Consider the following 24,703-nt stretch of genomic DNA (forward strand, 5'->3'; position numbering starts at 1 on the left):
CCAGTTGGTTGTAAGGGTTAGTTTGGTTCTGTGTGCACCCCCCTGCAGAGGTGGCAGAAGGCCCAGTCTTAACCAGGAGAAGCAGAGAGGACTCAGCAGGCAGGTCCCCGGGGCGGTGGGGGGGCGGGGAGAGACACTACAGAGACAAGTCTGTACCCCTTGCAATCTAAGCATCAGGCCCAGGCCCATGTGGGACTGCAGGACACCCGCACAGGGAAGTCCCCCTCCCAACGATTTCAGGCTGGTGGTACCAGAACATGGGGCCAACACCTTGCCTGGAGAATGAGATACGTTTTCCTTAAAATAAGTTTATTTCAGTACAAAGAGTGAGTGAAAGAAAAATAGAAGCGGCTGTATGGGCTCTTTCCAGGCCCAGTGCGTCCTCTTTGGGTGGCACTCGCTCTGGAAGCTGCTGGCCTTGAGGCTGGGGGGTGGGGGTGGGGAGGCCTCAGTCACTGTGGTCCCGGCGCTGCCTCTTGGAACAGGGTGAGGAGTCCAAGTCTGAGTCAGAGCCATGCCTGCGGCGACCAGATCTGGGAAGACCAGGGATGCCCTGAATGTGGGAAGATGCCCTGCCCCACCCACCAGGCCACCCCAAGGCAGAGGCCCACCTACCCTGCAGAGGTGGACAGTGGTGAGGCCACCCTGCTCCGATGTGTCTTGTCTTTCTTTTTCTCTTTCTTGTGCTTCTTCTTCTTCTTCTTCTTCTTCTTTTCTTTCCTGCTTTTCTTGTGGCTCTCTGGGCTGTGAGCACACGGCCTCATCACCAGGTCTGGACCGCAGGTGCCCACAGCCAGCCCATCCAACATGCAACACCTGCCCTCCCCCTGCCCGGGGCCCATCGGAGCACCGCCCTCTGGGGCAGGCAGCCAATGCACCCAGAGACCCTGGGACAGGCGGGGAGGCAGCCCTTACCCGGGCTCTGCCTTGTCCTCCTCTGACCGAGGCTTCTTCCTAGCTGAGGCTGGTGAGGAGCCTGGCCGGCTGCTGTCCACGCGCTGGTGCTGCGGAGGAAGGTCACTCACTCTGGGTGTCGGGGGGCGGGGTGCTCTGCGGGAAGTGGGGGTCCCCGCGGGACACGGGCACTTACCGTGAACACCGACAGCCCCAACTTGGCGGCCTCCTTGTCTTCACGAGACAACGCCACTCGGCCTGCCGAGCCGCTGTGGGAAGGCGGGGGAGAACCCCCACGATGAGACCGACCGGCCCGGCCTCCGCCTCCGCCAGGTGCTGCCTCCGCCAGCCCAACACGCCCTGTCCACCTCTCGCCACGCACCTGGAGCTCCCCAGGCCCAGCAGCCGGTCCACTCCCTTCTCCTCCAGGTCCCCTCCTTCCCGCTTACACACCTCCACAAAGTCCTGTGCGGGGGCACGCGGGCGCTCGCAGCAGTTCCACCCCGAACCCCGCGCCCCCCGCCCCCCGCAAGGTCCCCCTCACCTCCTTGCTCAGGCCCGTGGGCTGCTTCCTCACGTTCTTGTAGCCTCTGCGGGGGCCGCAGGCGAACTTCAGGGGCTGCGGGCCGCACCCGGGCCCCGCCCCTCCATGCCCGCCGCCCCCCAAGGGCGTCCCCGATCCCGCGGGGCGCACTCACAGCGCGGCCATGAGTGCCTCCTGCTCCGCCTGCCGCACGGCCGCCAGCTCCTCCTCCCGGCTCAGTCCTGCGCCGTCCGCACGGCCCTTGGCGTACCAGGTGAGGTCGCGGCCCTTCTGCCAGCGGCCCACCGGAGCCATCAGCGAGTTCCCTGCGGGGAAGCATTGCCCAGGGCTCGGCCGGCGGGTCGGCGCGCCTCCAGCGTCCCCCGGAGGTGCAACCCTGCGCTACCCGGCACCCGCGGCCCCTCGTTCACCCCAACCAGGCACCCCTACCGCCCCGTTCCCTGCACCCGCGGACCCTCGCTCCCCGCCTCGCGGCTCCCCGTGCACCTGCTCCCCGCATCCGCGGCCTCTCGTTCCCCACACTCGCGGCTTCCCGCGCACCTCGAGCCCCCAACCCCCGCCCCCGGGCCCGGCGCCGCGCTGACCCAGGTAGTTCTCTCTCTGTTTGTCGGTCTTCACGTCCTCCCAGCTGAACTGGTCCTGCCCGCCGCGCACGCCGCCCCGGCTGGAGCCAAACATGATGCGAAGCCGCCCGCGGGCCCCCGGCCTTTCGAAGTCCTGGCCTCGCCGCCCCGGGCGGCGCAGCCGCCGGCACCCGCTCCCGGCACCCGCTCCCGCGTCGCGCGCCGTGACGTCACCCCTCGCAGGTCCGGCATTCTCCGCGCCCCGCCGCGGCGCGCCTGCGCAAGGCTTCCGGTCCCGCCCCCGCGGCCACTAAGCGCGCCCGCGCCCTGCCGGGAGAAGGCGCGGACCTGGTCGCCGAGCAGTGCCGGTGCAACCATGCAGGGTCCACAGATTGCGTTCCGCGGGTGCGGCGGGTGCGCCGTGTGCCGGGGCCGTGCCCTCGCAGAGAGCGCGGCTGCACCGAGGTCCCGGCCCACGGCGCCCGGGCTCCACGGGAAGCGCCCTTGTCGTGCACCAACTCGCCTTGGAGCCTCCACTCGCCCCCGTGTCTGGGCTGTCCCGCGGGGGCGCCAGCATAGGAGGGCAGGTGGAGCCCCAGGTGCGCCCCTCCACGGGGAGCGGCTGTGCTGGGCAAAACTGGGTCAGCTCGGAGCCTGCTGCCCCTCCTGCCATCGTCCCCGCTATAGGTGGAGGCCAGGGATTGGGGTCCGTGGACAGGAAGTTTCGGGACACTTGGAAGGACTCCCAGAGCTCTGCAGACAGGCCCTCGGGTCCCCGTCCGCCTCACCCGGTATGGCGAGAACCCGTGCTCATACCCCCACCCTCAGGAGGGCTACAGGTTCCTACACAGAGCTGGGCATTGTGAGCGCTGTCAGGCCTGCTTGGGCCACAGCCCCGTGGCGTGGCTTCTGCCAGAATCCCTCTGTGTGAGCCATTTAGCAACTGCCTATCCCCAACACCCTGCCTGTGACTGCCAGTGCCCACGTGCCCGTTCTGTGCCCAATCTATCCCCTGCTGCCAGTTCCCCACAAGTGTGGTGTGTAATTTGTTCTGCACATCGAGCAATCACCAGGTCGAGGGGCGCCTCCCAGAACCGGTGGTGGCAGCGTGCTGGGTGAACCAGCTCAACACCTGTCCCTGGGAGCCAGGGACACAGCCACCTCCCTTCCTTCCTCTTCTGTCAGGCCCGCACGTCCTTCCCAGCTGCAATACAGGCCCCAGGTCTCAGAGACGCAGCCTGGATCAACAGCCTGGAACAGGACACAGGTCAGCCCTGGGCCTGGGCCATGCTGGCTACACTTGCAAAGGTTAGAACATGTTCCTTTGGTCACATAGAAGCCTGGCTAGGGGAAACCCACCCCAGAGCAGATAAATGGCAAGTGCCCACAGAAAGCCTAGTTTGTCATTGCTGCCAGTGAACACCCCTACTCCTATGGGCCGGGAGCAGCTGGGAGCCCCGGTGAGGGGCAGAGTCCACCCGTGCTGTCTTCCCAGATACCCCGCTCCTCCACCCCATCCCTGTAGCTGCTGTGCTCTGCCAGGAGAGCCCCTCGTGTCCTGAGGCTGAAGGGGGGATAGGGTGAGGGGGCTCCAGGGCCCATGGGGGCTGGCTCTGGTTCCCCTTCCTCCTCCTACACTGGTGGCCCGCATACCCCTCAGGCCTCGTGCAAACACCACAGCCCAACCCAATTCTAGACAACCTGGTTGGCTTGGTTGGCCCAGAAGGAAAGGCAACGTGGAGACGGCTTTGCGAACACACCATGTAAAGACACACCATCCCCGAAATCGCATCCCCCACGCAGGCAGCTTCCAGACCCATCACTTTTTTGTCCAAAACCGCTTGTACTGCTCCATGTCAAAGTCATCACTGAGCTCTGGCTCCTCCTTCTCTTTCTTTCGGAGCTGGGCCTCCCGTTTCCGGAACCGTGCCCTCCTCTTCTCTGGGGACAGGGTGTCCAGGTCCACAGGCATCTGAGGAGGGACATGTACACGGCTCACTCAGAGGGCTTGGGGCCCTGCCCATGTCTCCTGCACCTCATTCTCCATGGTGTGGGTGAGAGTTTCTATCTTCTGCTGGGTTCTGTTCCCCTCAAGGCTCTCAATCTTTCAGCAAACACTTCTGTTTGCTTCCCCAACACTGCTACCCAGCAGACACACCACTGCTGTCTGGCCCTGACCCGTGCAGGGAACCCCACTCTTCCTTGTCCCTCTCCTCACTCAGCAGTTCCAGTTCATGGCTGCCGTGGCTCCGGAGCCCACAAGCCCTGGGAGGGGAGGCTGCTACAGGCCAGCTTGCCAAGACTGCGCCCCAGGGGAGTGCGGGCGGGGCGACGGGCACACCTCAAGCATTCGTCGTGGCTCCCGGTAGCGGATGTGGATGGTGGAGCCGTCCTGCTTGACCAGGAGCACGGGGTAGAGGCGTGCATAGGCTTGTCGGTGCACACGTGTGAGCGAGGCCCTGTTGCTGTCGGCCTGCCAGGAGGATGTATGTAGGCGGGCATGCACCAGAGCATACCTTGTCAACACGGGCTGCCGCAGCAGGCTGCAAACACACACACACACACACACACTGGTCAGGGGCTGCCGCTGGGACCAAAGCGCCCACGCCAGCCAGCCCTCATGGGGACACACAGTGACACATACTGCAGTGGGGCCTGGTCAGAACAGCTTCTGCCCCATGGAAGAGACCGCTGGGGCAACTGCAGGAGACTTTCAGACGAGTGAGATCAGAAGTCAGCAGCTAGGACCCCAGTGGGCTTAGGGGACCAAGCATCAGGCAGGAGACAACTTCCTGTCCTGTGGCTTGGACTTCTGCGTTCCCCCAGCCTTGCACATCCAAGCTGTAACCTCCACGGGATGACATCAGGATTATGTGAGGTCCTGAAGGCCCCCATGCTGGGACGGGGATCCTTACCAGAGCCAGAGAGCAGAGCTCCCCCGGGAGGACTCTGAGCCTGGAAGGCAGAACCCAGCCTGCTGGCATCCTGCACTCAAGACTTCTAGGCTCCAGACCTGGGGAGGGGGGCTGCCCCACCTATGGCGTTCTGTGAGGGCAGCCTGAGCAGACCAAGACACCTGCAGTCCCCCCCACCAACCACCCCCCAGCATGGCAGACACCTGCCCTTCCTGCACACATCAGGTGCCCTGTGGGGAGGGGGCCTGCCAGGAGGTGACAGGAGGGGAAGAAGCCCTGTATGTGCCATCTGCCTTGCAGAGCGACCCCACAGCAATCCCGTCCCTTCCAGCCTGGCTTTCCTGCAAATGGATTCAGACCCCAGGCTGTCACAAGGCACAATTCCAGAGCTCCCCGGGGCGGTGGGCTACTCCAGGGGCAGACATCCACCACATGCCTTTGCTAAGGCATAGCAAGAGCCAAGATGTCCCACCCAAACCATTCCCACTGGCTCTACTCACATCCCCATGCTCTGGGGCCTCTCGGCTCACAGGAAAGCCTGGCTGAGTGCCCTGCGGCCGTGGAGCTCCAGCCCAGCAGCACCTACCTTGGGGGTGTTCCCTCCACACCCTGCACTTCCCAGCAACCCCTATGGCCGAGTGAGGGTGTGTGTGGGATACCAGACTCTGCTGTCCTACCAGGAAGAACACACCCTGTTTGCTGGGAAGTCCCGGAGCTGTCACTGGTGCCTGAGTCGATTCTGACAAAAGACCCCAGAAGAGTCATGGAGATGCAGACAGGAGACTGGTGGTAATCTCCAGCACCAAGGAAGCCTGCAGCAGGCAGGCTGGGTGGGGGGCAGTGCCCAGGAGCTCGAGACACGGCCACCCCTGAGAAGCCCAGCTGGGCGGGCTGGGGCCGGAACCATTCCAGCAGCTTGAACAGGATCTGTCTTGGGACGAGGGCTCTGCAGCCAGAGTCCCTTGCCTAGCTCCACGTGGACCCACAGCTTCATGTGGCCCACCCCTTTCTTCATATCTCCCAGATTCCACAGGACCCACTAGAAATCCCCCGGCTTGCTTCTCCACAACGCTGTGGCCACACCATACTTCTCATCTTGGGGAGGCCAGCGGTGAGGGGAAGGGCAGGACGGGGGCAGTTCTGGGGGGAAGAGCTGGAAGGCATGGCCCTCTGCGAGGACCCAGAGCCAGGCTGGGCTGCAGGATCCCACAGGAACATCACCAGCACCATGTGTCTGGTGCCGAGGACTCACAAACCGCTTCATTCCACCCTCCAAGCCTGCTGTGGCTTCCATCTGCTCCACATTAACACACTGGCTGGGAGGGCTCCCCTGAGATGGCCCCATGACGGCAGTCCCCAGGGGCCCAGAAACCCCTGCTTACCCAAGCAGCCTGCCCACGGCGGCCATTCCTCCTCAGGGCCCTTGTGGCACGTGGAGGCTCAGGTTCAGCCACTGGCCTGGTGGGCAACCTGCTGGGCAAGGAAAGAAGACATCTTTTGAAAAGACAAGGATTCCCACCAAACTGACCTCCAGGGAACCCCAGCCCGTTAGGAGCCATAGACCCAAGTGCGTCTCGCACGGGGGAGTCGTCGTCGGGTCTCTGCCAGTCCCACTCGCACCTGCAGTCTAGAGGTGCCGTTCACCCAAACTTCTGCGTCAGGAACCCCGTGGCCCGCTACAGATCCTTTCCAGCGGGTCACGGAGTGGGGGAGGCCGCTCAAGGACAGAGTGGAACACACACTGTGGGTGCTTCTCCAGACTACCTACTTCCCCAGCATACAGCGGGGTCGGGACAACGGGACGTACTCGGGGCACCGTGGCCGAGCTCCAGGTCGACACGGCGGGAGACTCGGGCTACCGGGGGCCGGACGGCGGGGGAGACTCGGAGCGCCGAGATCCGGATGGCGGGGGAGCCGGGACGCCGACGGCCCGCGACCCCCGGCGTCCGACCGCCCACGAAGACAGGCCTCCCGGTCCGCGTAGACAGGGCGTCCGCGGCCCTCCCTCCGCCTCCGGAAGCGACCCGGAGGGAAAGGAGAGGCTGGGAGACAAGACGCCGGCGGCGGGGCCCGGTCCACCCGTCGGGAAAACCCCGTATCGCACCCACCTGCCCCTTGCCTGAGCTCCGCAGCAACGCCGAGCCCCAGCGTCCCGGCCGACCCGCCACCCAGTCCACCCACGGCCCCGCCTCAACGTCATCCGCGAGCGCTGCGTCGCGTGGAGTTGATGACAGCCCTGAGGGCGGTGCAAGGTCGGCGCCGCGCTACTACGCCGGACGCAGGCGGCCGGCGCGGCTCCATGACGTACCCCTCCGCGGAGGCCGGACGCGGCGCTGTGACGTCGCCCCGCTGGCGGGCGGGCGGCGGCAGCCGCGGAGCTCATGCTGCGACGCCCGCTGGCCGGGCTGGCGGCGGCCGCCTTAGGCCGGGTCTCCACGGATGGTGAGTGGCGGGGCCTTCCGGGGCGGGCGCGGGGTCGTGCCCCTCGCGGACCGGGGTTCCCGAGGCGCCGTCCGGGGGTCCCGGCGGGACGGCTGCTCGCAGGCGCCGGGCCCTGCGTCTTTACGTACGGGTGTGCGGTGGAGCTCGTGCCTCTCGCGGGGCAGGTTACGAGCCGCCCCGCTGTGCCTATCCTCGGGGTGTTGGGGACACGGCCCGAGGGCGGCGTCTGCGGGGCGCGGGGGGCAGACGCGGGCCGCAGCCGGGCAGCGCTCCCGAGGTGGGTCGCACGCCCGCCGGAGCCCCGGGACAGGCGGGTGCGGACGGCCCTGGACACGCGCTGACCTCCCGGAGCTCACGTAGGGAAGCCGTCCTGCTGCTGCAGCTCTCGGGTGGACTTCAGTCCGCACCGGGAGGGCAGGCCCCCGAGGTCCTCGGAGCTGTTCCCGCACCGAGGGGCCCCCTCTGGTCGCCGGCATGGCCGCGGGGTCCTGGCCAGGCCGAGCTGGTTCTCCGAGCTGTCCCTGCCCTGAGGTGCCCCTCCTGTCCCATGGCCGTGGGGTCCTGCCCAGGCCAAGCTGGACCTCGAGCCACCCTAAGGGGCTCCCTCCTGTCCCTGCGATTGCTGTGAGGTCCTGGCCCACCCAGTTGTCTGGCAGTGCCAGGCGGTGCAGACGCAAAATCTCACCCAGCAGTAGAGTGTTGGCGGCCTTTGTTTCTGACTCCTGGGTGTTCTAGGTAGACATCTTCTCTGAGGACCAGAGACGTCTGTCTGGGCTGCTGGACACTGGCCATCTGATGTAACTGAAGCTGTTTACAGTGAGAGGGAGCGCCCTTCATTCATCCAGGTGCTGGGGCCCCCTCGCTGGCTGTCATTGGTCCTTCTCGTTGGGGACGAAGGGGAGGGTGGAAGCTGAGGTGTTCCTGGCCAGCGTGGGTCCCGTGGGTGCAGGAGAGAGGCTGTGATGGGCTTCTATGGCCGTCCTGCAAGTGCCCTGTGAAGGCTTCTGGGCAGCACGCCTCCCCAGCGTGGACTTCCTGGAGACTTCTGTCACACAGAGACCTTTTGGACCCCGCAGGGCTCTGGGACGCCTGTGGTTTCCTCTGCCCGCCCCCCACGGCCAGACAGGCCCTCTCACAACCCAGGTCGTGGCCAGGTCTGGCACAGGTGCCTTGCACTTCCATTTCCATCCTGGGAGAGCCTGGGGACCAAGCTCCCCATTTTTGGCTGGAATGAGGGGCATTGGCAGTTCCTGGACACTGGCTTCTAGGGGTTCCGAGGGTGAATGGACGCCGTCGGTTTCTTTCCAACCACAGCCAGACCCTGCTTCTTTGGTCTCGGAGTGTAAACCATTTCTGGTTTTTGCCCTACATCGAGTGTAGCCAGGAGGAGCATGCAGATGGCTTGAAGAGGATCGTGAAGCCAGTGGCATTGTGGTGTGATTGGGGGTGGAAGGGGTTGACCTCCGTGTCCAAGAGGAACGGTGCAGTCATGAGGGTGAGGTGCTGCAAGCCTCTAGACTCTGGCTCCAGGTCCCTCCCTGGCCCTGCTGGTGCTGGCTTCAGTTTCCCCTGTGTGAGCCAGGCTGGCCACTGGGCTTCTTCCTGCTCCACCCCTTTGATGCCCTGGCCTGCACACCCCTGCTGGAGTCGTTCACAGTTTCAGAGGCCCTGGCTTCCTTTCCAGGAAGGATGCCTCCCCTCCCCCCACCCCGGGAGAGAAAGTAAGAAGATGCTACTGCACCGTTGTGACTCACTTCCAGCCAGGCTTCCAGAAGCTCGAGTAGCCAGGACCTGTCCCCCTCCGCAACCCGACCCATCTGGGGGCCAGACACCACCAGCCTCTTTGGCCCAGGTCCATCTGGGTGTCACATTTTAGGAGAGGGCGCACGCCCTTTCTGGGTGTGCTCCTATTGGAAGTGGGTTTGGGTGGGACTGTGCTACCGTGGCCACTGGACACAAGACCAGGCTGCCTGGTGTGGTCTGTGTGATCTTGTGTCCAGTTGAGTTGGTGCTCGGGCGAGGAAGGACTCTGTGCCCTTGTGGGGCCCAAGATAGCCAAGCCCCACCCCTGCAAGATGTCAGTGCGAGGGGGGCGTTCTTACCAGCTGTTATCAGTGTGGTAGACCTTGAGGGAGGGCGGAGAGGCGCCCAGCGCTGGGCAGGTCTGGAGCCTGGGCTTGGAGGCCAGTGGGGCTGGGAGCATAGCCTGTGGGAGAAGGCGGGCAGGGGGAGGCGTTGGCTCAGAGCCAGGCGGAGAGTGAGCTAGCACCCTCGGTGGACCCTGAATGAGCACCGCTGCTCACAGCAGTGCCCTGGTGGGTGGCAGGCCTGGGACTCCCAGAACAGGATGGACGGAAGGTTGCGGGTCAGACCTGTGGGACCTGCCCCGTGGGTGGCAGGACTTATGTGTGCGCCTTGCAGCCGCGTCCCAAAGACACATGGGAGACGTGTTTTTGCTGGTGGATGTGTCATCTGCACACATTGGAGCTGATGGAGATCTGGCCCTGCCCGTAGGCATGGGACTTTATAGTGGGGAGCTGCTGGGCTCCTGGGCAAATGGAGGGGCCTATGGGGACATCCTTGGCCAGAGGTGCCTCTTCACATGGTCCTGGATGGGGAATCCCTTGAATTCCTCTGTGCCTGGAGGTAGGCGCTCCAGGCCAGGTCCCGAGGTTCCTGCCGTATCTGCTGGATTTGGAGTTGGTGCTGTGAACAACAGCTGGACAGGCCTTCTGGTCCTCTCCAGGACCGTTGCTCAAAGGAACTCGAGTTCCCACGGCATCAGCACCCTGCAGGGCCCGGGGAGACATGTGGGGTCAGAACTTGGCCTGCCGGGGGCCAGGTGCATGGTGGACAGGCTTCAGCCCCTTCTTTCCACCATCCTGCACCCTTCCTTCCACCCCTGCTCCACTCTCCCCATCCCTGTCCCAGCACCTACGAAGCCACACAGACCCAGGGTGATCCTGCCCAGCCAGGGTCTAGGGCTGTGGGTGTGAAAGCCAGGATGTCATGCGGAGCTGGGAGTCCAGCAGGGCCGTCCTTGAGCTGGACACTGGCTAGAGGGGTCGGTGGAGGTGACTCTCTGTGTGTGGTGACTAGCTCCTGTCGCGTGTCCTCAGCAGGGGAGGCCTCCTGCTTCCTGTCCTTCCAGGGCCTGTGCAGAATAGCCGAGCTTGAGCCAGATTACTGTGTTGGCCTACATCGAGGATTAGGAGAGCAAGCGGCCCAGGCTGGGGACACAGGGCAGCCCCAGGGCGGGTGCAGGCTCCTCCAGGCAGAACCCCACAGGGCCCAGCCAGATGGAGTGGGTCCAAGGCCCCACAGCACACCCCCACCCTGTGGCTCCCTGCCCCTCCACACGTGGCTCACCACGGGGCCTGGTGGGCACAGGGCCGTTAGCAGCCTTTGCTTTGTCTTGGGTGGAGGGGCTGGCCGCCTAGGGAGGGATTTAGCGCTCAGAGGGCGGAGCCTGCCCGCCTGGGATTACCACCCCTTCCCAGCTCTTCAGAGCCGCCCAGCAGCTCAGAAGCCGCATCCCAACGGGAAGTGGGTCGGAGGTGGGTCCAGTGGGGTGTGCTGGGGGTGGTGGGTGGATGCAGAGCTGGGGGCTGGGTCCTCTGCAGACCCCGCTGCTCCTGGGGCCAGTGCCTGAGCCCTGTGCTGCAGGCTGTCCTCCTGGTCGGGGACGCAGAGCTGGGGGCCGGGTCCTCAGTGGACCCTGCTGCTCCTGGGGGCCAGTGTCCCAGCCCTGCACTACAGGCTGTCCTCCTGGTCAGGAACGTGGAGCTGGGGGCTGGGTCATCTGTGGACCTTGCTGCTTCTGGGGGCCAGTGTCCCAGTCATGTACTGCGGGCTATCCTCCTGGTCTGCAGACCCCACTGCTCCTAGGGGCTTCCCAGAGCCCACAGACCAGAGGGTTGAAGACACTGGGGTCCTGTGGGGTCTGCCCTTATGACCCGACAGTCATTGTGAGAACAGGCCTTGGGCTCTTCTGACTTGGACGGAGCCTGTATTGTGCGTAGGCCCAGGAGCTGAGTTCCAGCAGTGGACCACCAGGACCCACACATTGGTGCCGTCATGTGTAACAGCTAGCTGTTCCTGGGGGAAGCTCTGTCCTCATCCACTATGCCCCACGCAGGTGGAGGTGTTCCTCAGGCCGCACTGATGTCTGTCTCCCTCCCCGCAGGGATGTCAGGACCACGACCTGTCGTGCTGAGTGGACCCTCAGGGGCCGGGAAGAGCACCCTGCTCAAGAGACTCCTGCAGGAGCATGGCAGTGTCTTCGGGTTCAGCGTGTCTCGTGAGGCTCTGGCCTGGGGCAGAGAGGCTGAGGGGGATGTCAGCCCTGCAGACCCACCCCAGGGGTTCCACCCGCACACCCACATGGGAAGGGGGTGCCCTACACGCTGATCCGCCCCAGGGGGTACACACACACACACACACACACACAGGTAGGGGGTGCCGTACTTGCTGATCCACCCTGGGGGGCCACATGCACCCACACACAGGGAGGGGGACGTCCTACATGCTAACTCATCCTGGAGGACCCACACATACACACACACACAAGGGAATGGTCCCTACACCGCTGACCCTGACCAGCAGCCCCCGCACCCACACAGTGGATGGTCCCCACACTGACCCTGACTGGCACCACCCCTAACACAGACACGCGGAGTATGGTCCCCACACCGGTGACCCTGACCAGCAGCCCCCCAACAGACACACACAGTACAGTCCCCACAGTGCTGACCTTGACACTTGTGCACGCGTGCGCACACACACACACACACACACGTCCGACGGCGGACGGTCCCCACACCACTGACCCTGACTGACAGCCCCTGACATACACACACAGGGGACAGTCCTCACACTATTGACCCTGACTGGCAGCCCCCCCCCACACACACACACGGGGGACAGTCCCCACAGCGCTGATTTTGACCGGCAGCCCTCCCACACACACACGCACACATGGGGGACAGTCCCCACACCGCTGACCCTGACTGACAACTCCCCCAACACGTGGGCTGAGCCAGGCCCTGCGGGAGGCTGTGGGTAGGCTATGGGGGCTCCGGGTGTCCCAGAGTGATCAGGGCTTGTGTTCTAGATACCACGCGGGACCCGCGGCCTGGAGAAGAGAACGGCAAAGGTGAGCTGGGCCCTTGGCGTCCCTGTCTGCAGGGTGGGCAGGTTCAGGGGCCTACAGTAGGCTGGCTCGGTGGGGCCAGGCTGAGGTTGCCACAGGTGGTCCATGCTGAGAGGTGTGCTGCTCTCTATGCCCCCATGTGTAGTCGACCTTGACGTCACAGTTGTGCCACAGGCATCTCCTGTAGTCTCCACAGGACTAGAAACATCCGTTCCCCATCCTACCCCCACCCTGCCCCTGAGGCTGGCCATCTCCAGGCCCCCTGGAGCCTCTCCCTGGAAAGCCCTGCCATCACCATGGCAGGGATGGTGCAAGAAAGTGCCATGTGTGCCTGTGTTCCCTGCTCGGCAGAGCACAAAGGTCTGCAGGGAAGCTGACTCTGGTCTCACTTGGTCCCTGAGCACCCTGGGGCTTTGCAGAGGTCAAACCTCAGCTGGCCCTCCTTGCAGATTACTACTTCGTGACCAGAGAAGTGATGCAACGGGACATCGCCGCGGGTGACTTCATTGAGCATGCCGAGTTCTCGGGGAACCTGTATGGGACTAGGTGGGCCACTCTGGGGGCCTCCCCTCCTTCCCGGGGGCTCTCCCTGTGGCTTGACCTATGCAGGGGATCCTGGGTGGGTTCTCTGGGCCCATTGGGGTAAGGTGCCCACCATGCCAGGATCCGAGACGGGGCAGCAGTTGGGGCTCTCCAGGCTGCCTTAGCACCCCTGTGTCCACCTGGCTGGCCACCAGGGAAACCATAGGCCCCTCAGACAGGTACATGGCAGGAATCCTGGTCTCCAAGGTGCACAGGCCATACTGTGGCCTGCCTTCTGACCAGCCAGTGGCTGGCATTGGAGTGCTCTGCCCTCCCCTCCCCTCCCTTCCACTGCCCTGCTCTGTGCTCTTCCCTCTTCCATCCTTCCCCTCCACTCTTCTCCTCTGCTGTACTCCCCTCCCCTCTTCTGCCCTCTGCTCCCTTCTGCTCTACTCCCCTCTCCTCCACTGCCCTTCCTTCTCCCTGCTTCCTGGCCCTGCTCTCTGCTCCCCTCTTCTGCCTTGTCCTCTCCTCCCCTCCCCTCTACTGCCCTCTCCTGCTCTCCTCTCCCCTCCCCTTCCCTTCTGATCTGCTCCCCTCCCTTCCCCTCCTCTCCTCTGCTCTTCCCTCCTCTCTGCTCCCCTCCCTGCCCTGCCCAATCCCATCCAGTCCAGAGTCTTCGCCAGCTCCTACCGGGCTGACAGGCCCAGAGCAGTGTCCTGGGCAGTCGGGCCCAGCCATGCCTCTGTGTGCAGCCTGTCCCTGAGCCCTCTGATGAGGGCGAAGCAGAGATCCCACGAGACCTATCTTGTTCCATCCTAGGACCTAGGTACAGCTGGGCTGTGACCCAGAGGGGCGTTCACTGGGGCTGTTGGGCAGTGACAGCTAGGGCCCTCGTACCACAAGCCACAGCCACCCTCAGCCCAGCACACATGCTTCCAGAAAGGTAGAGGAGACACTGGGGTGTGGGGAGGTTCCTGCCTTCATTTCTGGCCATGCCCACGCCAAGTGGAGGCTTGTGGGGAAGGCAGGAGCCCAGAGCATGGGCCATGATAGTCCTGTAGAGGCTGTTTGAGGCCTTGGGGGGTTACTGGGTCCAGGCAGCCCCACTGAGCAGTCCCTGCCTCCTGTCCTCCAGCAAAGCAGCTGTGCGGGCTGTGCAGGCCATGAACCGTATCTGCGTGCTGGACGTGGACCTGCAGGGCGTGCGTAACATCAAGAAGACGGACCTACGGCCCATCTACATCTTCGTGCAGCCGCCCTCACTGGATGTCTTGGTGGGGGTGGGGTGAGGCTGGGGAGGGCAGGGGTGCAGCAGCCTTGCTGAAGCCCTGGGGGGGCCCTGGGGGGTTGGGCAGGAGATGCCCTGCCACCTCAGAGGCACTGACCACCCCCCACCCCCCATCCCCCGTGTGTCTCAGGAGCAGCGGCTGCGGCAGCGCAACACGGAAACAGAGGAGAGCTTGGCCAAGCGTCTGGCTGCTGCTCGGGTGGACATGGAGAGCAGTGAGTATGGGCTCTGGCCACTGGGTGTGTCCCCATCTCCTCTGCCAACATGGGTCACCCCGCAGCAGGGTCCCTGTGGAAGACCGCGAGGGCCTGCCCTGACCCTGTCCCCCCACCCCAGGCAAGGAGCAGGGCCTCTTCGACCTGGTCATCATCAACGACAACCTGGACACGGCCTACCGGACCTTGGAGGAGGCGCTCTCCGAGGTGGGCTCTGCAGGGGGACAGTGGGCAGGGTCAGACCGCATGGCCCGTCACCCTGGACCCTGGGGGACACCCTCCTTCTCTCTCCATGGCAGGAAATCAAGAACGTTCAGAGGACCAGCTGCTCCTGAAAAGGATGCCCGTTGTGGACTCCCCTCAGCTTCCGCCCAGTTGGCCGAGGCTGGAGGACCCTGGCCTCCCCTTGCCCCTCTCCCGCGGATCTGGGCCAGTGTCCTAATAAAGAACTGCTGGGTAACAGTGTCTATGAGCCCATGACATCCCATCTGTGGCCAAGGGTTTGGGGCCAGGGATCAGGCACGCCTGCACGGTGGACCCCCAGTCCTGGCGACCTGGCATCTTGTGGTCTGGGCACCCCCAGACTCCCTGTGCCCACTTCTCTGGGGTTTCCTTTGCCCCATCTTCATGTCAGGGAGCTCAGGGGCTGCTGGCTGGGCAGATGGGGTCCCCATAGCTGGACTGGGGCCCTGGTAGGCATGGACAGACCCGTTAGATGGCAGCTGCCTCTCTCACTGCCTCGTGGAGCTGCCATGAGGCTCTGGGTGGGGTAGGGGTCCGGGGGTCCTCCTCCCGTGGGGGTCCCTCCACTGGGCTTTGGTGCGGGCCAGGTGCCATGCTCTGCCTTGTGTGAGGTCCCCGTGTTCCGGGGAGGTCACTGGAGCCAGGGTAGCCTTGGGGGATAGGAGAGGGGCTGGCCTGGTCCGTGCCCAGGCCATGCTGCTGTGGTGGGACCCAGGCAGACGCCCTCAAGCACAGATGCACATTGGAGGGCAGGTGGGAGCCTGGCAGGGAGGCAGGTGAGGTGGGGCCAGAGTGATATGCAGAGGGAGGGGCACAATCAGGGGAGGCCCCTGCCCTCTCTGGGCCCTGTCCAGCCCTGGGGACAATCGGGAATTCAGACCCCAGGCCTTGGGGGGAACAATGGAGCCCTTGAAGGCCCTCCCCCAACATTGTGCTTGGTGGTGAGAGGTGGCCCTGGGTCAGGCCCAGGACTCAGCCAGGCACTCATCCTGGGAGGATCTCTGTCCAGCCAGCTGGCAGGTGGAAGACCTCAGGGACCCCCATTTCCTGGCCTGGAAAAGGTAGGGCACTGCCCAGGGGGCCAAGTGTGGGCATTCGTAGGGGAATGAACAAAATGCACCTTCTCCGTGGACCCGGGGTGTCAGGCTCAAGAGAAGCAGGCAGGGAACACCAGGTCCTGGGTCTGGCAGGACTGCTCTCCTGTTCTCGGGACCAAACGGGATGGTGGGGGAGGTAGGGGCTCCCAGGGCTGCTCACGCCAGCTGGTGAGCGGGAAGGGAAGGGAAGGGAGTGCACCGGGGACCTTCCCCAGCAGCTGGGGCTCCTCAGGCTATGCTGGTGTGGCCAGCCCACCAGCTGTGGTGTGTCCAGAGGCCGGCCTCAGACGGTTCGGGCCCGGTGGGAGGCTGGGGAGGCCTACCCTGCACACATGGGCAGACGCACTGGGGTGGGTACACCTGCCGCTGAGTGCCCCACTCCTGACCCAGCCTGGGGTTCCTTCCCATAAACCCTCACAGGGGCCTGCTAGACCTCAGGTCCTCAGCTCTGGGCCCCAGGGGTCACCGGGAGCAGACCAGAGCCCTGTTGTCCAGGAGCGCCCCCCCCCCCCGCACCGTGTGCCACAGATGTGAGTGAGTTGTCTGGGCAGCCCAAGCAGGAGTGGGGTGCAGGCGGGTGGTCCTGGGCAGGGTGCCAGGCTAGGCGGTAGCAGTTTGGGAAGGGGTAGAGGCCCCCTGCACAGCAATAGTGGACCCAGGCCAGCCTGCAGCATCACAGAGCCCCCACGGAGCCCCATGGGGTGCTCTCGCAGGTTCCAGCCCTCCCCCCACACCCAAGGCTTCCCGCAGACCTCCCTACTGTGTCTGCTCTGGGAAACCCTCACGAGTCCCTCTGCAGACCCGGCCCCCCTGTGGGAGGAGGACCCTCACTGAAAGCAGGGACTGCAGAGAGTGCTTGCTGGCCCCACCAGCCTCCCCAGTTCATCCCACCTCTGCCTCTGTCAGCCCGCCCTAGGCCTGAGGGGCGCTCTTGTGTGTAAGCGAGGGTGAGGTAGGCGAGTGTACAGATGCTTGCGAGGTCAGGACCGGGCTGGTGCTGGTGGGCTGAACACCCTGTGAGGGTGGAGCTCCCTGGGGGCAGACCCTGCAGGCTGAGTGCAGAACAGGAGGGGGCCTGAAGGGGGCCCCGCTGGGGGCCCCGCGGGCAGCCATTGTCCACCCTCAGTGCGAGACTGACTGGTGTGCCCGGCAGCTGCACGGGGTGGGAGGGTGGGGGCAAGGGAGACTGTGGGGTGGCTTGTGGCCCTGCCAAAATTCAGGGCCAGGCTGACATTGGGGTGCTTGTCAGCACTCTAGGTTCTGGTGCCCCCAGGATCTCACGGGGGGGGGATCCCTTGCAGATCAGGTGAGCTGAGCATGTTTGGAGGGGGGGCCTGCCTGGCAGCCCCTCCTTGGGGAGGAAGCTCGGCCTGCCCTGGAGCTGTTCCTGGGAGGAAGCAGGGCCAGGGATGGGAAGGAAGTGGCTGGGCAGGCCCTGGCCCTTCCCCCTGCACACCCGTCCACTCCCGGGACCTTTGTTCAGACCCAGGGGTGAGGGGAGCTCATGGATGCCCGCCATCCTGCTGCCTGCTAGAGCCTAACACCCTCCTCCCGGCAGTCCAGCAGTCTCCCCTTAAGCCCTGGCTTCTCCTCCCAGATCCTGGCCTGCAGCCTGGGACCCTCCTTGCCCATCACTGAGTATGATCCCACTCACACTTGCTCTGACCGAGCTCTGGGTGAGCTGCTGTCTGAACGGAGCCAAGGTTCCTGCAAACCAGGACCCCTACCCTCCCCCCACCTCACCCCTGCCAGAGGCCCAGCCCCACTGGCCACCTACTGGCAGCACTGGACAGCCTTGAGTGAGCCCCTCAGCCTTCCTGGGGGTCAGGGTCCTCCCTGGGGCCTGCAGCTCAGAGGGAGTCAGCAGAGGGAGGGGGAGCTACGTGGAGGGGGCTGCACACTGTTTCGGATCCCCTTTCCTTCCCCTTTATTCACATAACCTTGCCTATCAGTGCGTACTTGGGTCAGACCCTGTAACCCAGTCTGTAGTACTGCGTTGCTCTACTGTAACTCCAGCAGGCATGGCTTCAGACATGGGGAGCTTCTGCAAGGTGCTGCCATGTCCCTCACTGTGTGCACGCGTGCGAGCAGGTGTGTGTGTGTGTTTGCATACTCCTGCCTATGTGGGTGTGTGTGCCCACATGCCTGCCTGTGCAGGTGCATGTGTTGTGGGCACGTGAGCAGAGTGCGTGGGCATGCATGTGGATGAAAGGATGTGTGTGTGCATGAGTGTGCACGTGCGTGCTTAGGTGCCTTGCTGCTCGTGAGTGGGTGTGCATGCGCTTGCACATCCTTCCTCACTCTCTAGCCCAAGCATGTGTTTTGACACATTTCCTGCCCCATCATGACCCCAGCAGCTTCTCCACAAGCTCAAGGGCCTTGACTGAGAGTGCGTGTGCTCATTGGCTACAGAAGGGGCCTTGACCACGGTGCATGTGCTCATGGCTATGGATGTTCTCACATTTCCACCCTTCCAAATACGCATGTGCACAAACCTGTGTACACACACATAACCCTGACATTCCCTGGGTAGTTGTCCGTGTCCTGTTCAGCCCCAGTTCTCCAATGCTAACCCCCGACATTCCAGCCCCTCCCCTCCCTGGCAGGTCTATGGCCCCCAGGTAGTGAGGAACCCCCAGACAATGGTAAATAAAGCTGATGGGGGACTGTACTGTAGTTCCAGCCTAGGAGGCAGATTGTAGGATGGGCAGGGCATGGGGTGTGGGTGGGCACAGATGTATGTGGGGGCATGTATTGGGCAGGCCTGGCATGTGGGGCCATTTTGGGGTAGGGCGTGGAAGGGGTGAACTTGGGGGGGGGCATGGAGTAGTGTCCAGGGGTATGCAGGGTGGGTCAGGGCATGGAGCGTAGGATATGGTCCTGGTGTGGACATGTGCGGGCATATGAGTGTGTGCAGGGTAGGGTGTGTGCAAGATGTGAGCGGAGCAAGGACGTGGGTAGGAGTGTGGTGGAGCGTGGACATGTGCAAGTGTGCATGGGTGTGTGAGGGGCAGGTATGCCAGGGGTGAGGCCCTGCAGCTATGGGCTTGGCCTGGGGTGGAGGTTACCTGGCTTGCAGCCATGTGTGCTTAGCTGTTATTGCCAAGTTTAGGGAGTCCAGAGGCGTGGTCAACAGGCCCCCTAAGGTGACTGGTGGGTTAGGCTCTCAGAGAGCAAGGCAGGGCCTGGCAGAGTTGCATGCAGGGTTTGCTGATGGTGTGCAGGGGTGCAGGACAGAGAGCCGTGTAGGGTAAGGACCAGAGTTTGCCATCAGCCCATGTCAGCAGGCATCTTGGGCCAGAGGGCTGGATTTGGAGGGTCCTTCAGCAGGGACTGAGGCCAGAGCTGGTCAGTGCAGCCTCCTGACCGCAGAATGACCCTGGTGTCCCCAAGTGTGTGACACAGACCCTGCACATACATACATGTGGCACTAGGCTTTGGCCCTCGCTGGAAGAGCCAGAGGGTGGTGCCATCTCGGAGTCTTTGCCCTCCACCCAAGCTCACGGACTCCCCCACTGCACTGGGACAAGGAGGAGAGGAGCCTTGCTGCCTCCAACTCCTGCTGCCCAGACTGTACCCCCCTTGCCACTGAAGTCCTGCAGAACCAGCTCTGATTACCCCCTCTCCCGACACCTCTCATCATTTGGCTTCTGCCACTCGGGGCTGCCCCGCCGGGTGCGGGTGGCGTGTGTGTCCCAGCCTGAGAGGGAGGGCTGGATGTATGTCTGTGTAGGTGGGAGGGTGTGTGCATTAGTGCGTAAGTGTGCATATGTGTCTGAGTGTTTGCACACGTGCAAGTGTGGTTATGCTGTGTGAGTGCACCAGCACATTTGCTTATAAATGTGTGCATATGTGAGTGTGTGTGTCCTGGTGTGTGGACATCTGTGCATTTGATTATTAGTGTGTGCATGCACGAGTGTGCATCTGGGTCTGTGGGTTCATGTGTGCAGCTGCAGGCACATGTGCGTCTCAGTGCATGGGTGGGTGTGCATTTGAGGAGGGCTTGTGTGTGTGTAGCTCTGAGAGGGGCAAGGCACACAGATGTGAGGAAGAAGGGTCACTTCCCCAGGAACCCCAGGAACCCCCTCTTCCTGCCCCCACCCAAGGGGAGAGGCCCCAGCTGCATAAAGACCGAGCTTCCCCAGAGCCACCCTCCCAGCCTCGGCTGCTCCATCCCACACCTGCCCACGCTGCCTCCTGGGCCCGGAGGGAGGGGATCAGAAGCAGGAGGCACTCAGGGGTCTCCTATCCAAAACCATCCCAAAGCAGGTACTGGCCTTAGTCACGACAGAGGGAGGGTGGGCCTTGGGGGGCTGCAGCCCCTCTCCCCTTCCTGGAGGCTCAGGATGATGACTATTAGCGCCATTCTCTCCTGGGCACAGGCCCACCGGGGGATCAGCACTGGTCTGGGATGTGGTGAGTGGCCCCATGGCGGTCTCCAGGTGTCACGGATGCCCTGATGTGCCTTGCTCGACCAGTCCCCATTCTGAACAGATGCCTGGCCTCACTTGGCTTCCCAGCGGGCCTGTCCTTGCTACATTTCTGCGGAGAACAGGCTGGTGGTGTTTGGACAAGATGGGGAAGCAGCCCAGAGGGCTGGCCAGTGGCCTGTAGGCCAGCAGGGTCTCTTGAGGAGTGTCGGAATGAGTCTGGGGGTCCTCTGTGGAGAGGGAGGAAGCAGTGGAGCTCAGTGGAGGGTGTGGACAGGGATGTGGGGTGGATTGTGCTGCTGGAGGAGACTGGAATCAAAAGGGCTCCAGGGGCTGGGGGCCTGGAGGGCTCCGTGGGATGCTGCAAACAGGACCCCAGGAGACCCTCTTCAGTGGCCTGAACTCTGCCTGAGTGGGGCAGGAGGGCCATGGGTCTGAGCTGAGGCCCCGCAGCCCCCAGACCCTGATTGGGGCTGGCCTTGGTCTCCCTATGCACTCTCAGGGCCTGGGGTGGGGTCTCTGGATCTGGGGGAAGGCTGCAGCTTGCAAGGGGCTGGGCTGTCCCTGGCGTGGGGAGGGTGTGGGGGGCTGGCGCTGCCACAGGCAGCGGGGACCAGAGGAGGGGGCATGGGGTGAGCCAGGGCTGCCTCTCCACATATCCATCCAGAAGGCAGAGTCAGGACCGAGGGTGCTGCTCCTTTCACTGAAGGTGGTAAGCCCCCCAGACCTTACTAGGCAGGGTCCCTGGCTCCCCCTCTGCCGCCCCGCCGTGCTCCCGAGACTACCTCTGGGGGGCGCTCCTCCTGGCCTGTTCTCCTCCTCGCCCAGCCCTGCCCCGAGTTGAACTCCCCTCGCTTCGGCCCCCGCAGGTCCCGTCCCCCGCCCCTATGACCAACATGAGCTGGAGCTTCCTGACGCGGCTGCTGGAGGAGATCCACAACCACTCCACGTTCGTGGGCAAGGTGTGGCTCACCGTGCTGGTGGTCTTCCGCATCGTGCTCACGGCCGTGGGTGGGGAGTCCATCTACTCAGACGAGCAGACCAAATTCACGTGCAACACGCGGCAGCCGGGCTGCGACAACGTGTGCTACGACGCCTTCGCGCCCCTGTCGCACGTGCGCTTCTGGGTCTTCCAGATCGTGGTCATCTCCACGCCGTCCGTCATGTACCTGGGCTACGCCGTGCACCGCCTGGCGCGCGCCTCGGAGGACGAGCGCCGCCGCGCGCCTCGCCGCCGCCCGGGCCCTGGACGCCGGCCTGCCCGCGCGCCTCTGCCACTGCCCCCACCGCCGCACCCTGGCTGGCCCGAGACCGCCGGCCTGGGCGAGGAGGAGCCCATGCTGGGCCTGGGCGAGGAGGACGAGGACGCGGGGGTGGCCGACGGCCTAGGCGAGGAGGCCCAGGCGGAGGACGCGGGCATGGCCAAGGGCGCGGGCGCTGACGGCAAGGCTGCGGGGGCCCCGGGTCCGGCCGGGCAGCACGACGGGCGGCGGCGCATCCAGCGCGAGGGCCTGATGCGCGTGTACGTGGCCCAGCTGGTGGCGCGGGCTGCCTTTGAGGTGGCCTTCCTGGTGGGCCAGTACCTGCTGTACGGCTTTGAGGTCCGGCCCTTCTTCGCGTGCAGTCGCCAGCCCTGCCCGCACGTGGTCGACTGCTTCGTGTCCCGGCCCACGGAGAAGACCATCTTCCTGCTGGTCATGTACGTGGTCAGCTGCCTCTGCCTGCTGCTCAACCTGTGCGAGATGGCGCACCTCGGCCTGGGCAGCGCGCAGGACGCGGTGCGCGGCCGCCGGCCGCCGGCTGGCGCTCCGGGCCCAGCGCCGCGTGCGCCGCCCGGCACGCTGCCCGCCTCACCCGCCGGCCTCGCCTGCCCCCCGGACTACAGCCTGGTGGTGCGCGCAGCTGAGCGCGCGCGCTCGCACGACCAGGACCTGGCCAGCCTGGCGCTGCAGGCGCTGCGAGAGGGGCATGCGATGGGTGACCGCGACAGCCCGCCGTGCCCCGGACTCCCTGCGGCTGCTCGGGGGCCCCCACTGGCTGGCGCCCCCGCCTCCGGCTCAGGCAGTGCCACGTCGGGGGGCACGGGCCCAGGCGGGGGCCAGGCCAGGCCGGGCTCCAAGCCCAGGGCGGGCTCAGAGAAGGGCAGTGCCAGCAGCAGGGAAGGCAAGACCACCGTGTGGATCTGACGGCCCCCCGCTGACGTGGCCTGTCCTCCCTCCAGGCCGAGGCTGGGGTGGGGGGCTGTGGGGGAAGGCCCAGGGCTGGGCGCTCAGGGCTCTCTTCTTCCTCCTCCTCCCTCTCCCTGTCTCCCCTCCCCCTCCTCCCCCTCTCTCCCCTTCCTCCTCCTCAGCTGCCCACACTCTCAGGAGGGGAGGGGGGAGCCGGGAAGGCATTGTCCGCTGGACACCGGCCCCTCCCTGCATGAGTCCTGGCTCTGTCCAGGGTAGGATCTGCAAGAGCCCCTAGCTCGGATCCCTGAAAGTGGAAGATGTAGATAGAAACTCCCACCTCCAGGGCCTGGCCTAGCTCACCGGGTGTGGGGGCGGTGCTGGGCCCTCTCCCCGGAGACCCTCTGGGCTCTCCGGCTGGCTTCGCTGGGTCAGGACAATAGATCTCCTCCCCTGCTCCCCTGTAGCAGCTCACAGAGGTCACCCAGGGTGCCTGGCTTGAGGAACTGGGGGCACTGTGCTGGGTCCCTACTCCCTGAGGCAGCAAATGGGGCTCACTCCCCACACCCCCACCGCAACTGCATTTCGTGTTTTGTGCACAGCTGGAAGCAATCCTAGGTCTTTCTTGTACAGAAGGGAAACTGGGGTTGGATGGGCCTGGCCCCTACTGGGCCTCATGCTCTCCACTCCCTACCTAGACAGCTGGACAGAGGCCCTGGGGTGAACAGACCACACCCTCTGGAGCCTGGGACATCATGGAAGTCCCGCAAAGATGTTGGTTCACCTTCTGCTGGGTCATGCTCCGAGCTTTGGCACTGGCCATTCTGGGAGAAGGGGTTCTGGGGCTCCTACCTACCCCTTCTCTGGCCTCCAGCCCCCTCCCTAATTCATACACAGTGTCCAAAACCAAGGAAGCCAAATAAAACTAACTTTTGTTTACAACTGCGTATGTGGGTGCATGTGGGGCATGCACATACGTGTAGAGTGTGCACACATGTGTGAGTGTGAGTGCATGCATGTGTGTGTCCACCGTTGCCCTCCAGGGACATGTTTCTCAGCTCTAGGCTGGCTGGGAGAAGCAAGGCTCAGGCCACATGGGTGCCTCTTTGTGCCACGCAGCAGGGGAAAGGGTTGGGGGCACCACTGGACACGCAGATGGTGAGAACAAAGAAAGCGGGCAGGCCCACATGCTCTGAACCCAAGGTCGGCCTGTAGTCAGAGGACAGCGGACAGCATTGTCTGCACACTGGCCACAGCCTGCAGCACGAGTGGCAGAGGGGACACTCAGGTGGTGGTGGGGGAGTCAGCTGCTGCCAGCAAAGAGCCCCTCTGACTTGACTTCAGTGACCCCAGCCTCCCTCAGGCCAAGAGCAGGCTGTGACAAGCCCTCCTGGGCTGCAAACCCTCTTTAGTGTCCCCAGGCCACACCTAGACCTGGGTCAGCCTGCTTCTGATGCTTGGGACATGCTGAGTCCCCCAGGGGAGCCCCACCTCAGGAAGTCCTAGAGAGCCCAGCCAGTTCAGAATCAGAGCAAAGACACATGTCCCCTCTGTGGGAGAGGAGGTCTCATGGGGGCCGAATGCCCCTGATCTGGTGTGCTGCTGGCATGGTCAAGCCTGGGGAAAGCTGGTCTCTGCAGTGGGGCTGCTGTGTGGCCTGGGCCTCCTCCCAGCACGGGGTCTCCAGAGGACCTGGCAAAGGCCAATGACTCTTGTCACCAGCCCAGGACTGACACCATTTCCACTGCACCTACAGGCTTGAGAGATCCAGGAGCAAACAGGACCCTTCTGGTTGGGTCAACCTGTTAACAAGCACACATGGGATGGGAAATTGGATTGTGGCCATTGGAGAATGCCATCAGCCGCATGGTTCCTGCAAGCCTTGGTCATCAGCCTTGCCCAGGATGGGGACTGCTCTTGGGGACTTGGTGGTTGCTTGAGGGCCTTTCCTAAACCCTCTGTGACATGTCTCTGTAAATCACCTCTAGGGTGTGTCCTGTCCTGTGACTGTATCTCTATCGCCCTCCCCCAACCCCATTCTTAATTGTTCTAGATGCACTTTGAGGCAGTTTGCGTAACAGGAAGAGGACCTGCCAAGGGGCTGCTGGGGAAACAGGTTTGCTGTGTGTGCCTGAATACAGAAGTCAGATATGGGGGGAGGCTGAGTGTCAATGCCCAGTGATTTGTACCAAAACTGGCCTAACTGCCACAGTGAGGGTGTGTTTGT

General features: G+C 64.0%; 4 protein-coding genes across 10 annotated transcripts; 2 read left to right on the forward strand and 2 right to left on the reverse strand.

Annotated features, from left to right (window-relative positions):
- Positions 1-288: 288 nt before the first annotated feature.
- On the reverse strand, positions 289-2,228 carry C12H1orf35 (chromosome 12 C1orf35 homolog). 2 transcript variants are annotated; one of them, XM_059416290.1, is made up of 8 exons: positions 2,023-2,226; positions 1,593-1,743; positions 1,439-1,484; positions 1,277-1,359; positions 1,091-1,163; positions 916-1,004; positions 616-744; positions 289-533 (listed from the first exon to the last, which is right to left on the reverse strand). In XM_059416290.1, the coding sequence occupies exons 1-8, from the start codon at positions 2,114-2,116 to the stop codon at positions 449-451; spliced, it is 750 nt and encodes a 249-aa protein (XP_059272273.1). In that variant the 5' UTR covers positions 2,117-2,226; the 3' UTR covers positions 289-448. The 2 variants fall into 2 exon arrangements, with proteins under 2 accessions (XP_059272273.1, XP_059272274.1); XM_059416291.1 differs by lacking the exons at positions 1,277-1,359; positions 1,439-1,484 and having other exon boundaries at positions 2,023-2,228.
- A 1,514-nt stretch (positions 2,229-3,742) lies between these two features.
- Positions 3,743-7,134, reverse strand: MRPL55 (mitochondrial ribosomal protein L55). 3 transcript variants are annotated; one of them, XM_059416301.1, is made up of 4 exons: positions 7,025-7,134; positions 6,299-6,389; positions 4,343-4,544; positions 3,743-3,973 (listed from the first exon to the last, which is right to left on the reverse strand). In XM_059416301.1, exons 2-4 carry the CDS (start codon positions 6,322-6,324, stop codon positions 3,821-3,823), a joined length of 381 nt encoding a protein of 126 aa, XP_059272284.1. In that variant the 5' UTR covers positions 6,325-6,389; positions 7,025-7,134; the 3' UTR covers positions 3,743-3,820. The 3 variants fall into 3 exon arrangements, with proteins under 3 accessions (XP_059272284.1, XP_059272283.1, XP_059272285.1); XM_059416300.1 differs by having other exon boundaries at positions 6,299-6,386; positions 7,025-7,132; XM_059416302.1 differs by lacking the exon at positions 7,025-7,134 and adding an exon at positions 6,724-7,018 and having other exon boundaries at positions 6,299-6,386.
- A 115-nt stretch (positions 7,135-7,249) lies between these two features.
- Positions 7,250-15,003, forward strand: GUK1 (guanylate kinase 1). 4 transcript variants are annotated; one of them, XM_059416294.1, is made up of 9 exons: positions 7,255-7,358; positions 8,094-8,203; positions 11,545-11,658; positions 12,472-12,513; positions 12,930-13,056; positions 14,171-14,309; positions 14,454-14,538; positions 14,660-14,745; positions 14,838-15,003. In XM_059416294.1, exons 3-9 carry the CDS (start codon positions 11,547-11,549, stop codon positions 14,871-14,873), a joined length of 627 nt encoding a protein of 208 aa, XP_059272277.1. In that variant the 5' UTR covers positions 7,255-7,358; positions 8,094-8,203; positions 11,545-11,546; the 3' UTR covers positions 14,874-15,003. The 4 variants fall into 4 exon arrangements, with proteins under 4 accessions (XP_059272275.1, XP_059272276.1, XP_059272277.1 ...); XM_059416295.1 differs by having other exon boundaries at positions 7,256-7,358; positions 8,098-8,203; XM_059416292.1 differs by lacking the exon at positions 8,094-8,203 and having other exon boundaries at positions 7,250-7,358.
- A 725-nt stretch (positions 15,004-15,728) lies between these two features.
- On the forward strand, positions 15,729-23,394 carry GJC2 (gap junction protein gamma 2). The gene is made up of 2 exons (XM_059416285.1): positions 15,729-15,842; positions 21,178-23,394. The coding sequence occupies exon 2, from the start codon at positions 21,196-21,198 to the stop codon at positions 22,492-22,494; it is 1,299 nt and encodes a 432-aa protein (XP_059272268.1). The 5' UTR covers positions 15,729-15,842; positions 21,178-21,195; the 3' UTR covers positions 22,495-23,394.
- Positions 23,395-24,703: the final 1,309 nt, after the last annotated feature.

This window comes from Mustela nigripes, chromosome 12 (assembly GCF_022355385.1).
Source record: "Mustela nigripes isolate SB6536 chromosome 12, MUSNIG.SB6536, whole genome shotgun sequence".
NCBI classification, from domain to species: domain Eukaryota; kingdom Metazoa; phylum Chordata; class Mammalia; order Carnivora; family Mustelidae; genus Mustela; species Mustela nigripes.

Bases quoted from the DNA above. Each gene is read 5' to 3' on its own strand.
- C12H1orf35 (XM_059416290.1), bottom strand. From the start codon at position 2,116: ATGTTTGGCTCCAGCCGGGGCGGCGTGCGCGGCGGGCAGGACCAGTTC. The intron at 1,005-1,090 runs GTAAGTGCCCGT...CTTCCTCCGCAG, and splicing joins TGGGGCTGTCGGTGTTCACG to CACCAGCGCGTGGACAGCAG. The intron at 745-915 runs GTAAGGGCTGCC...GTGTGCTCACAG, and splicing joins GAGGACAAGGCAGAGCCCGG to CCCAGAGAGCCACAAGAAAA.
- MRPL55 (XM_059416301.1), bottom strand. From the start codon at position 6,324: ATGGCCGCCGTGGGCAGGCTGCTTGG. The intron at 4,545-6,298 runs GTAAGCAGGGGT...GTGTGTTTGCAG, and splicing joins GCCGTGGGCAGGCTGCTTGG to CCTGCTGCGGCAGCCCGTGT. The intron at 3,974-4,342 runs GTGTGCCCGTCG...GTCCCTCCTCAG, and splicing joins AGCCACGACGAATGCTTGAG to ATGCCTGTGGACCTGGACAC.
- GUK1 (XM_059416292.1), top strand. From the start codon at position 7,298: ATGCTGCGACGCCCGCTGGCCGGGCTGGCGGCGGCCGCCTTAGGCCGG. The intron at 13,057-14,170 runs GTGGGCCACTCT...CCTGTCCTCCAG, and splicing joins GGGAACCTGTATGGGACTAG to CAAAGCAGCTGTGCGGGCTG. The intron at 14,539-14,659 runs GTGAGTATGGGC...CCCCCACCCCAG, and splicing joins TCGGGTGGACATGGAGAGCA to GCAAGGAGCAGGGCCTCTTC.
- GJC2 (XM_059416285.1), top strand. From the start codon at position 21,196: ATGACCAACATGAGCTGGAGCTTCCTGACGCGGCTGCTGGAGGAGATC.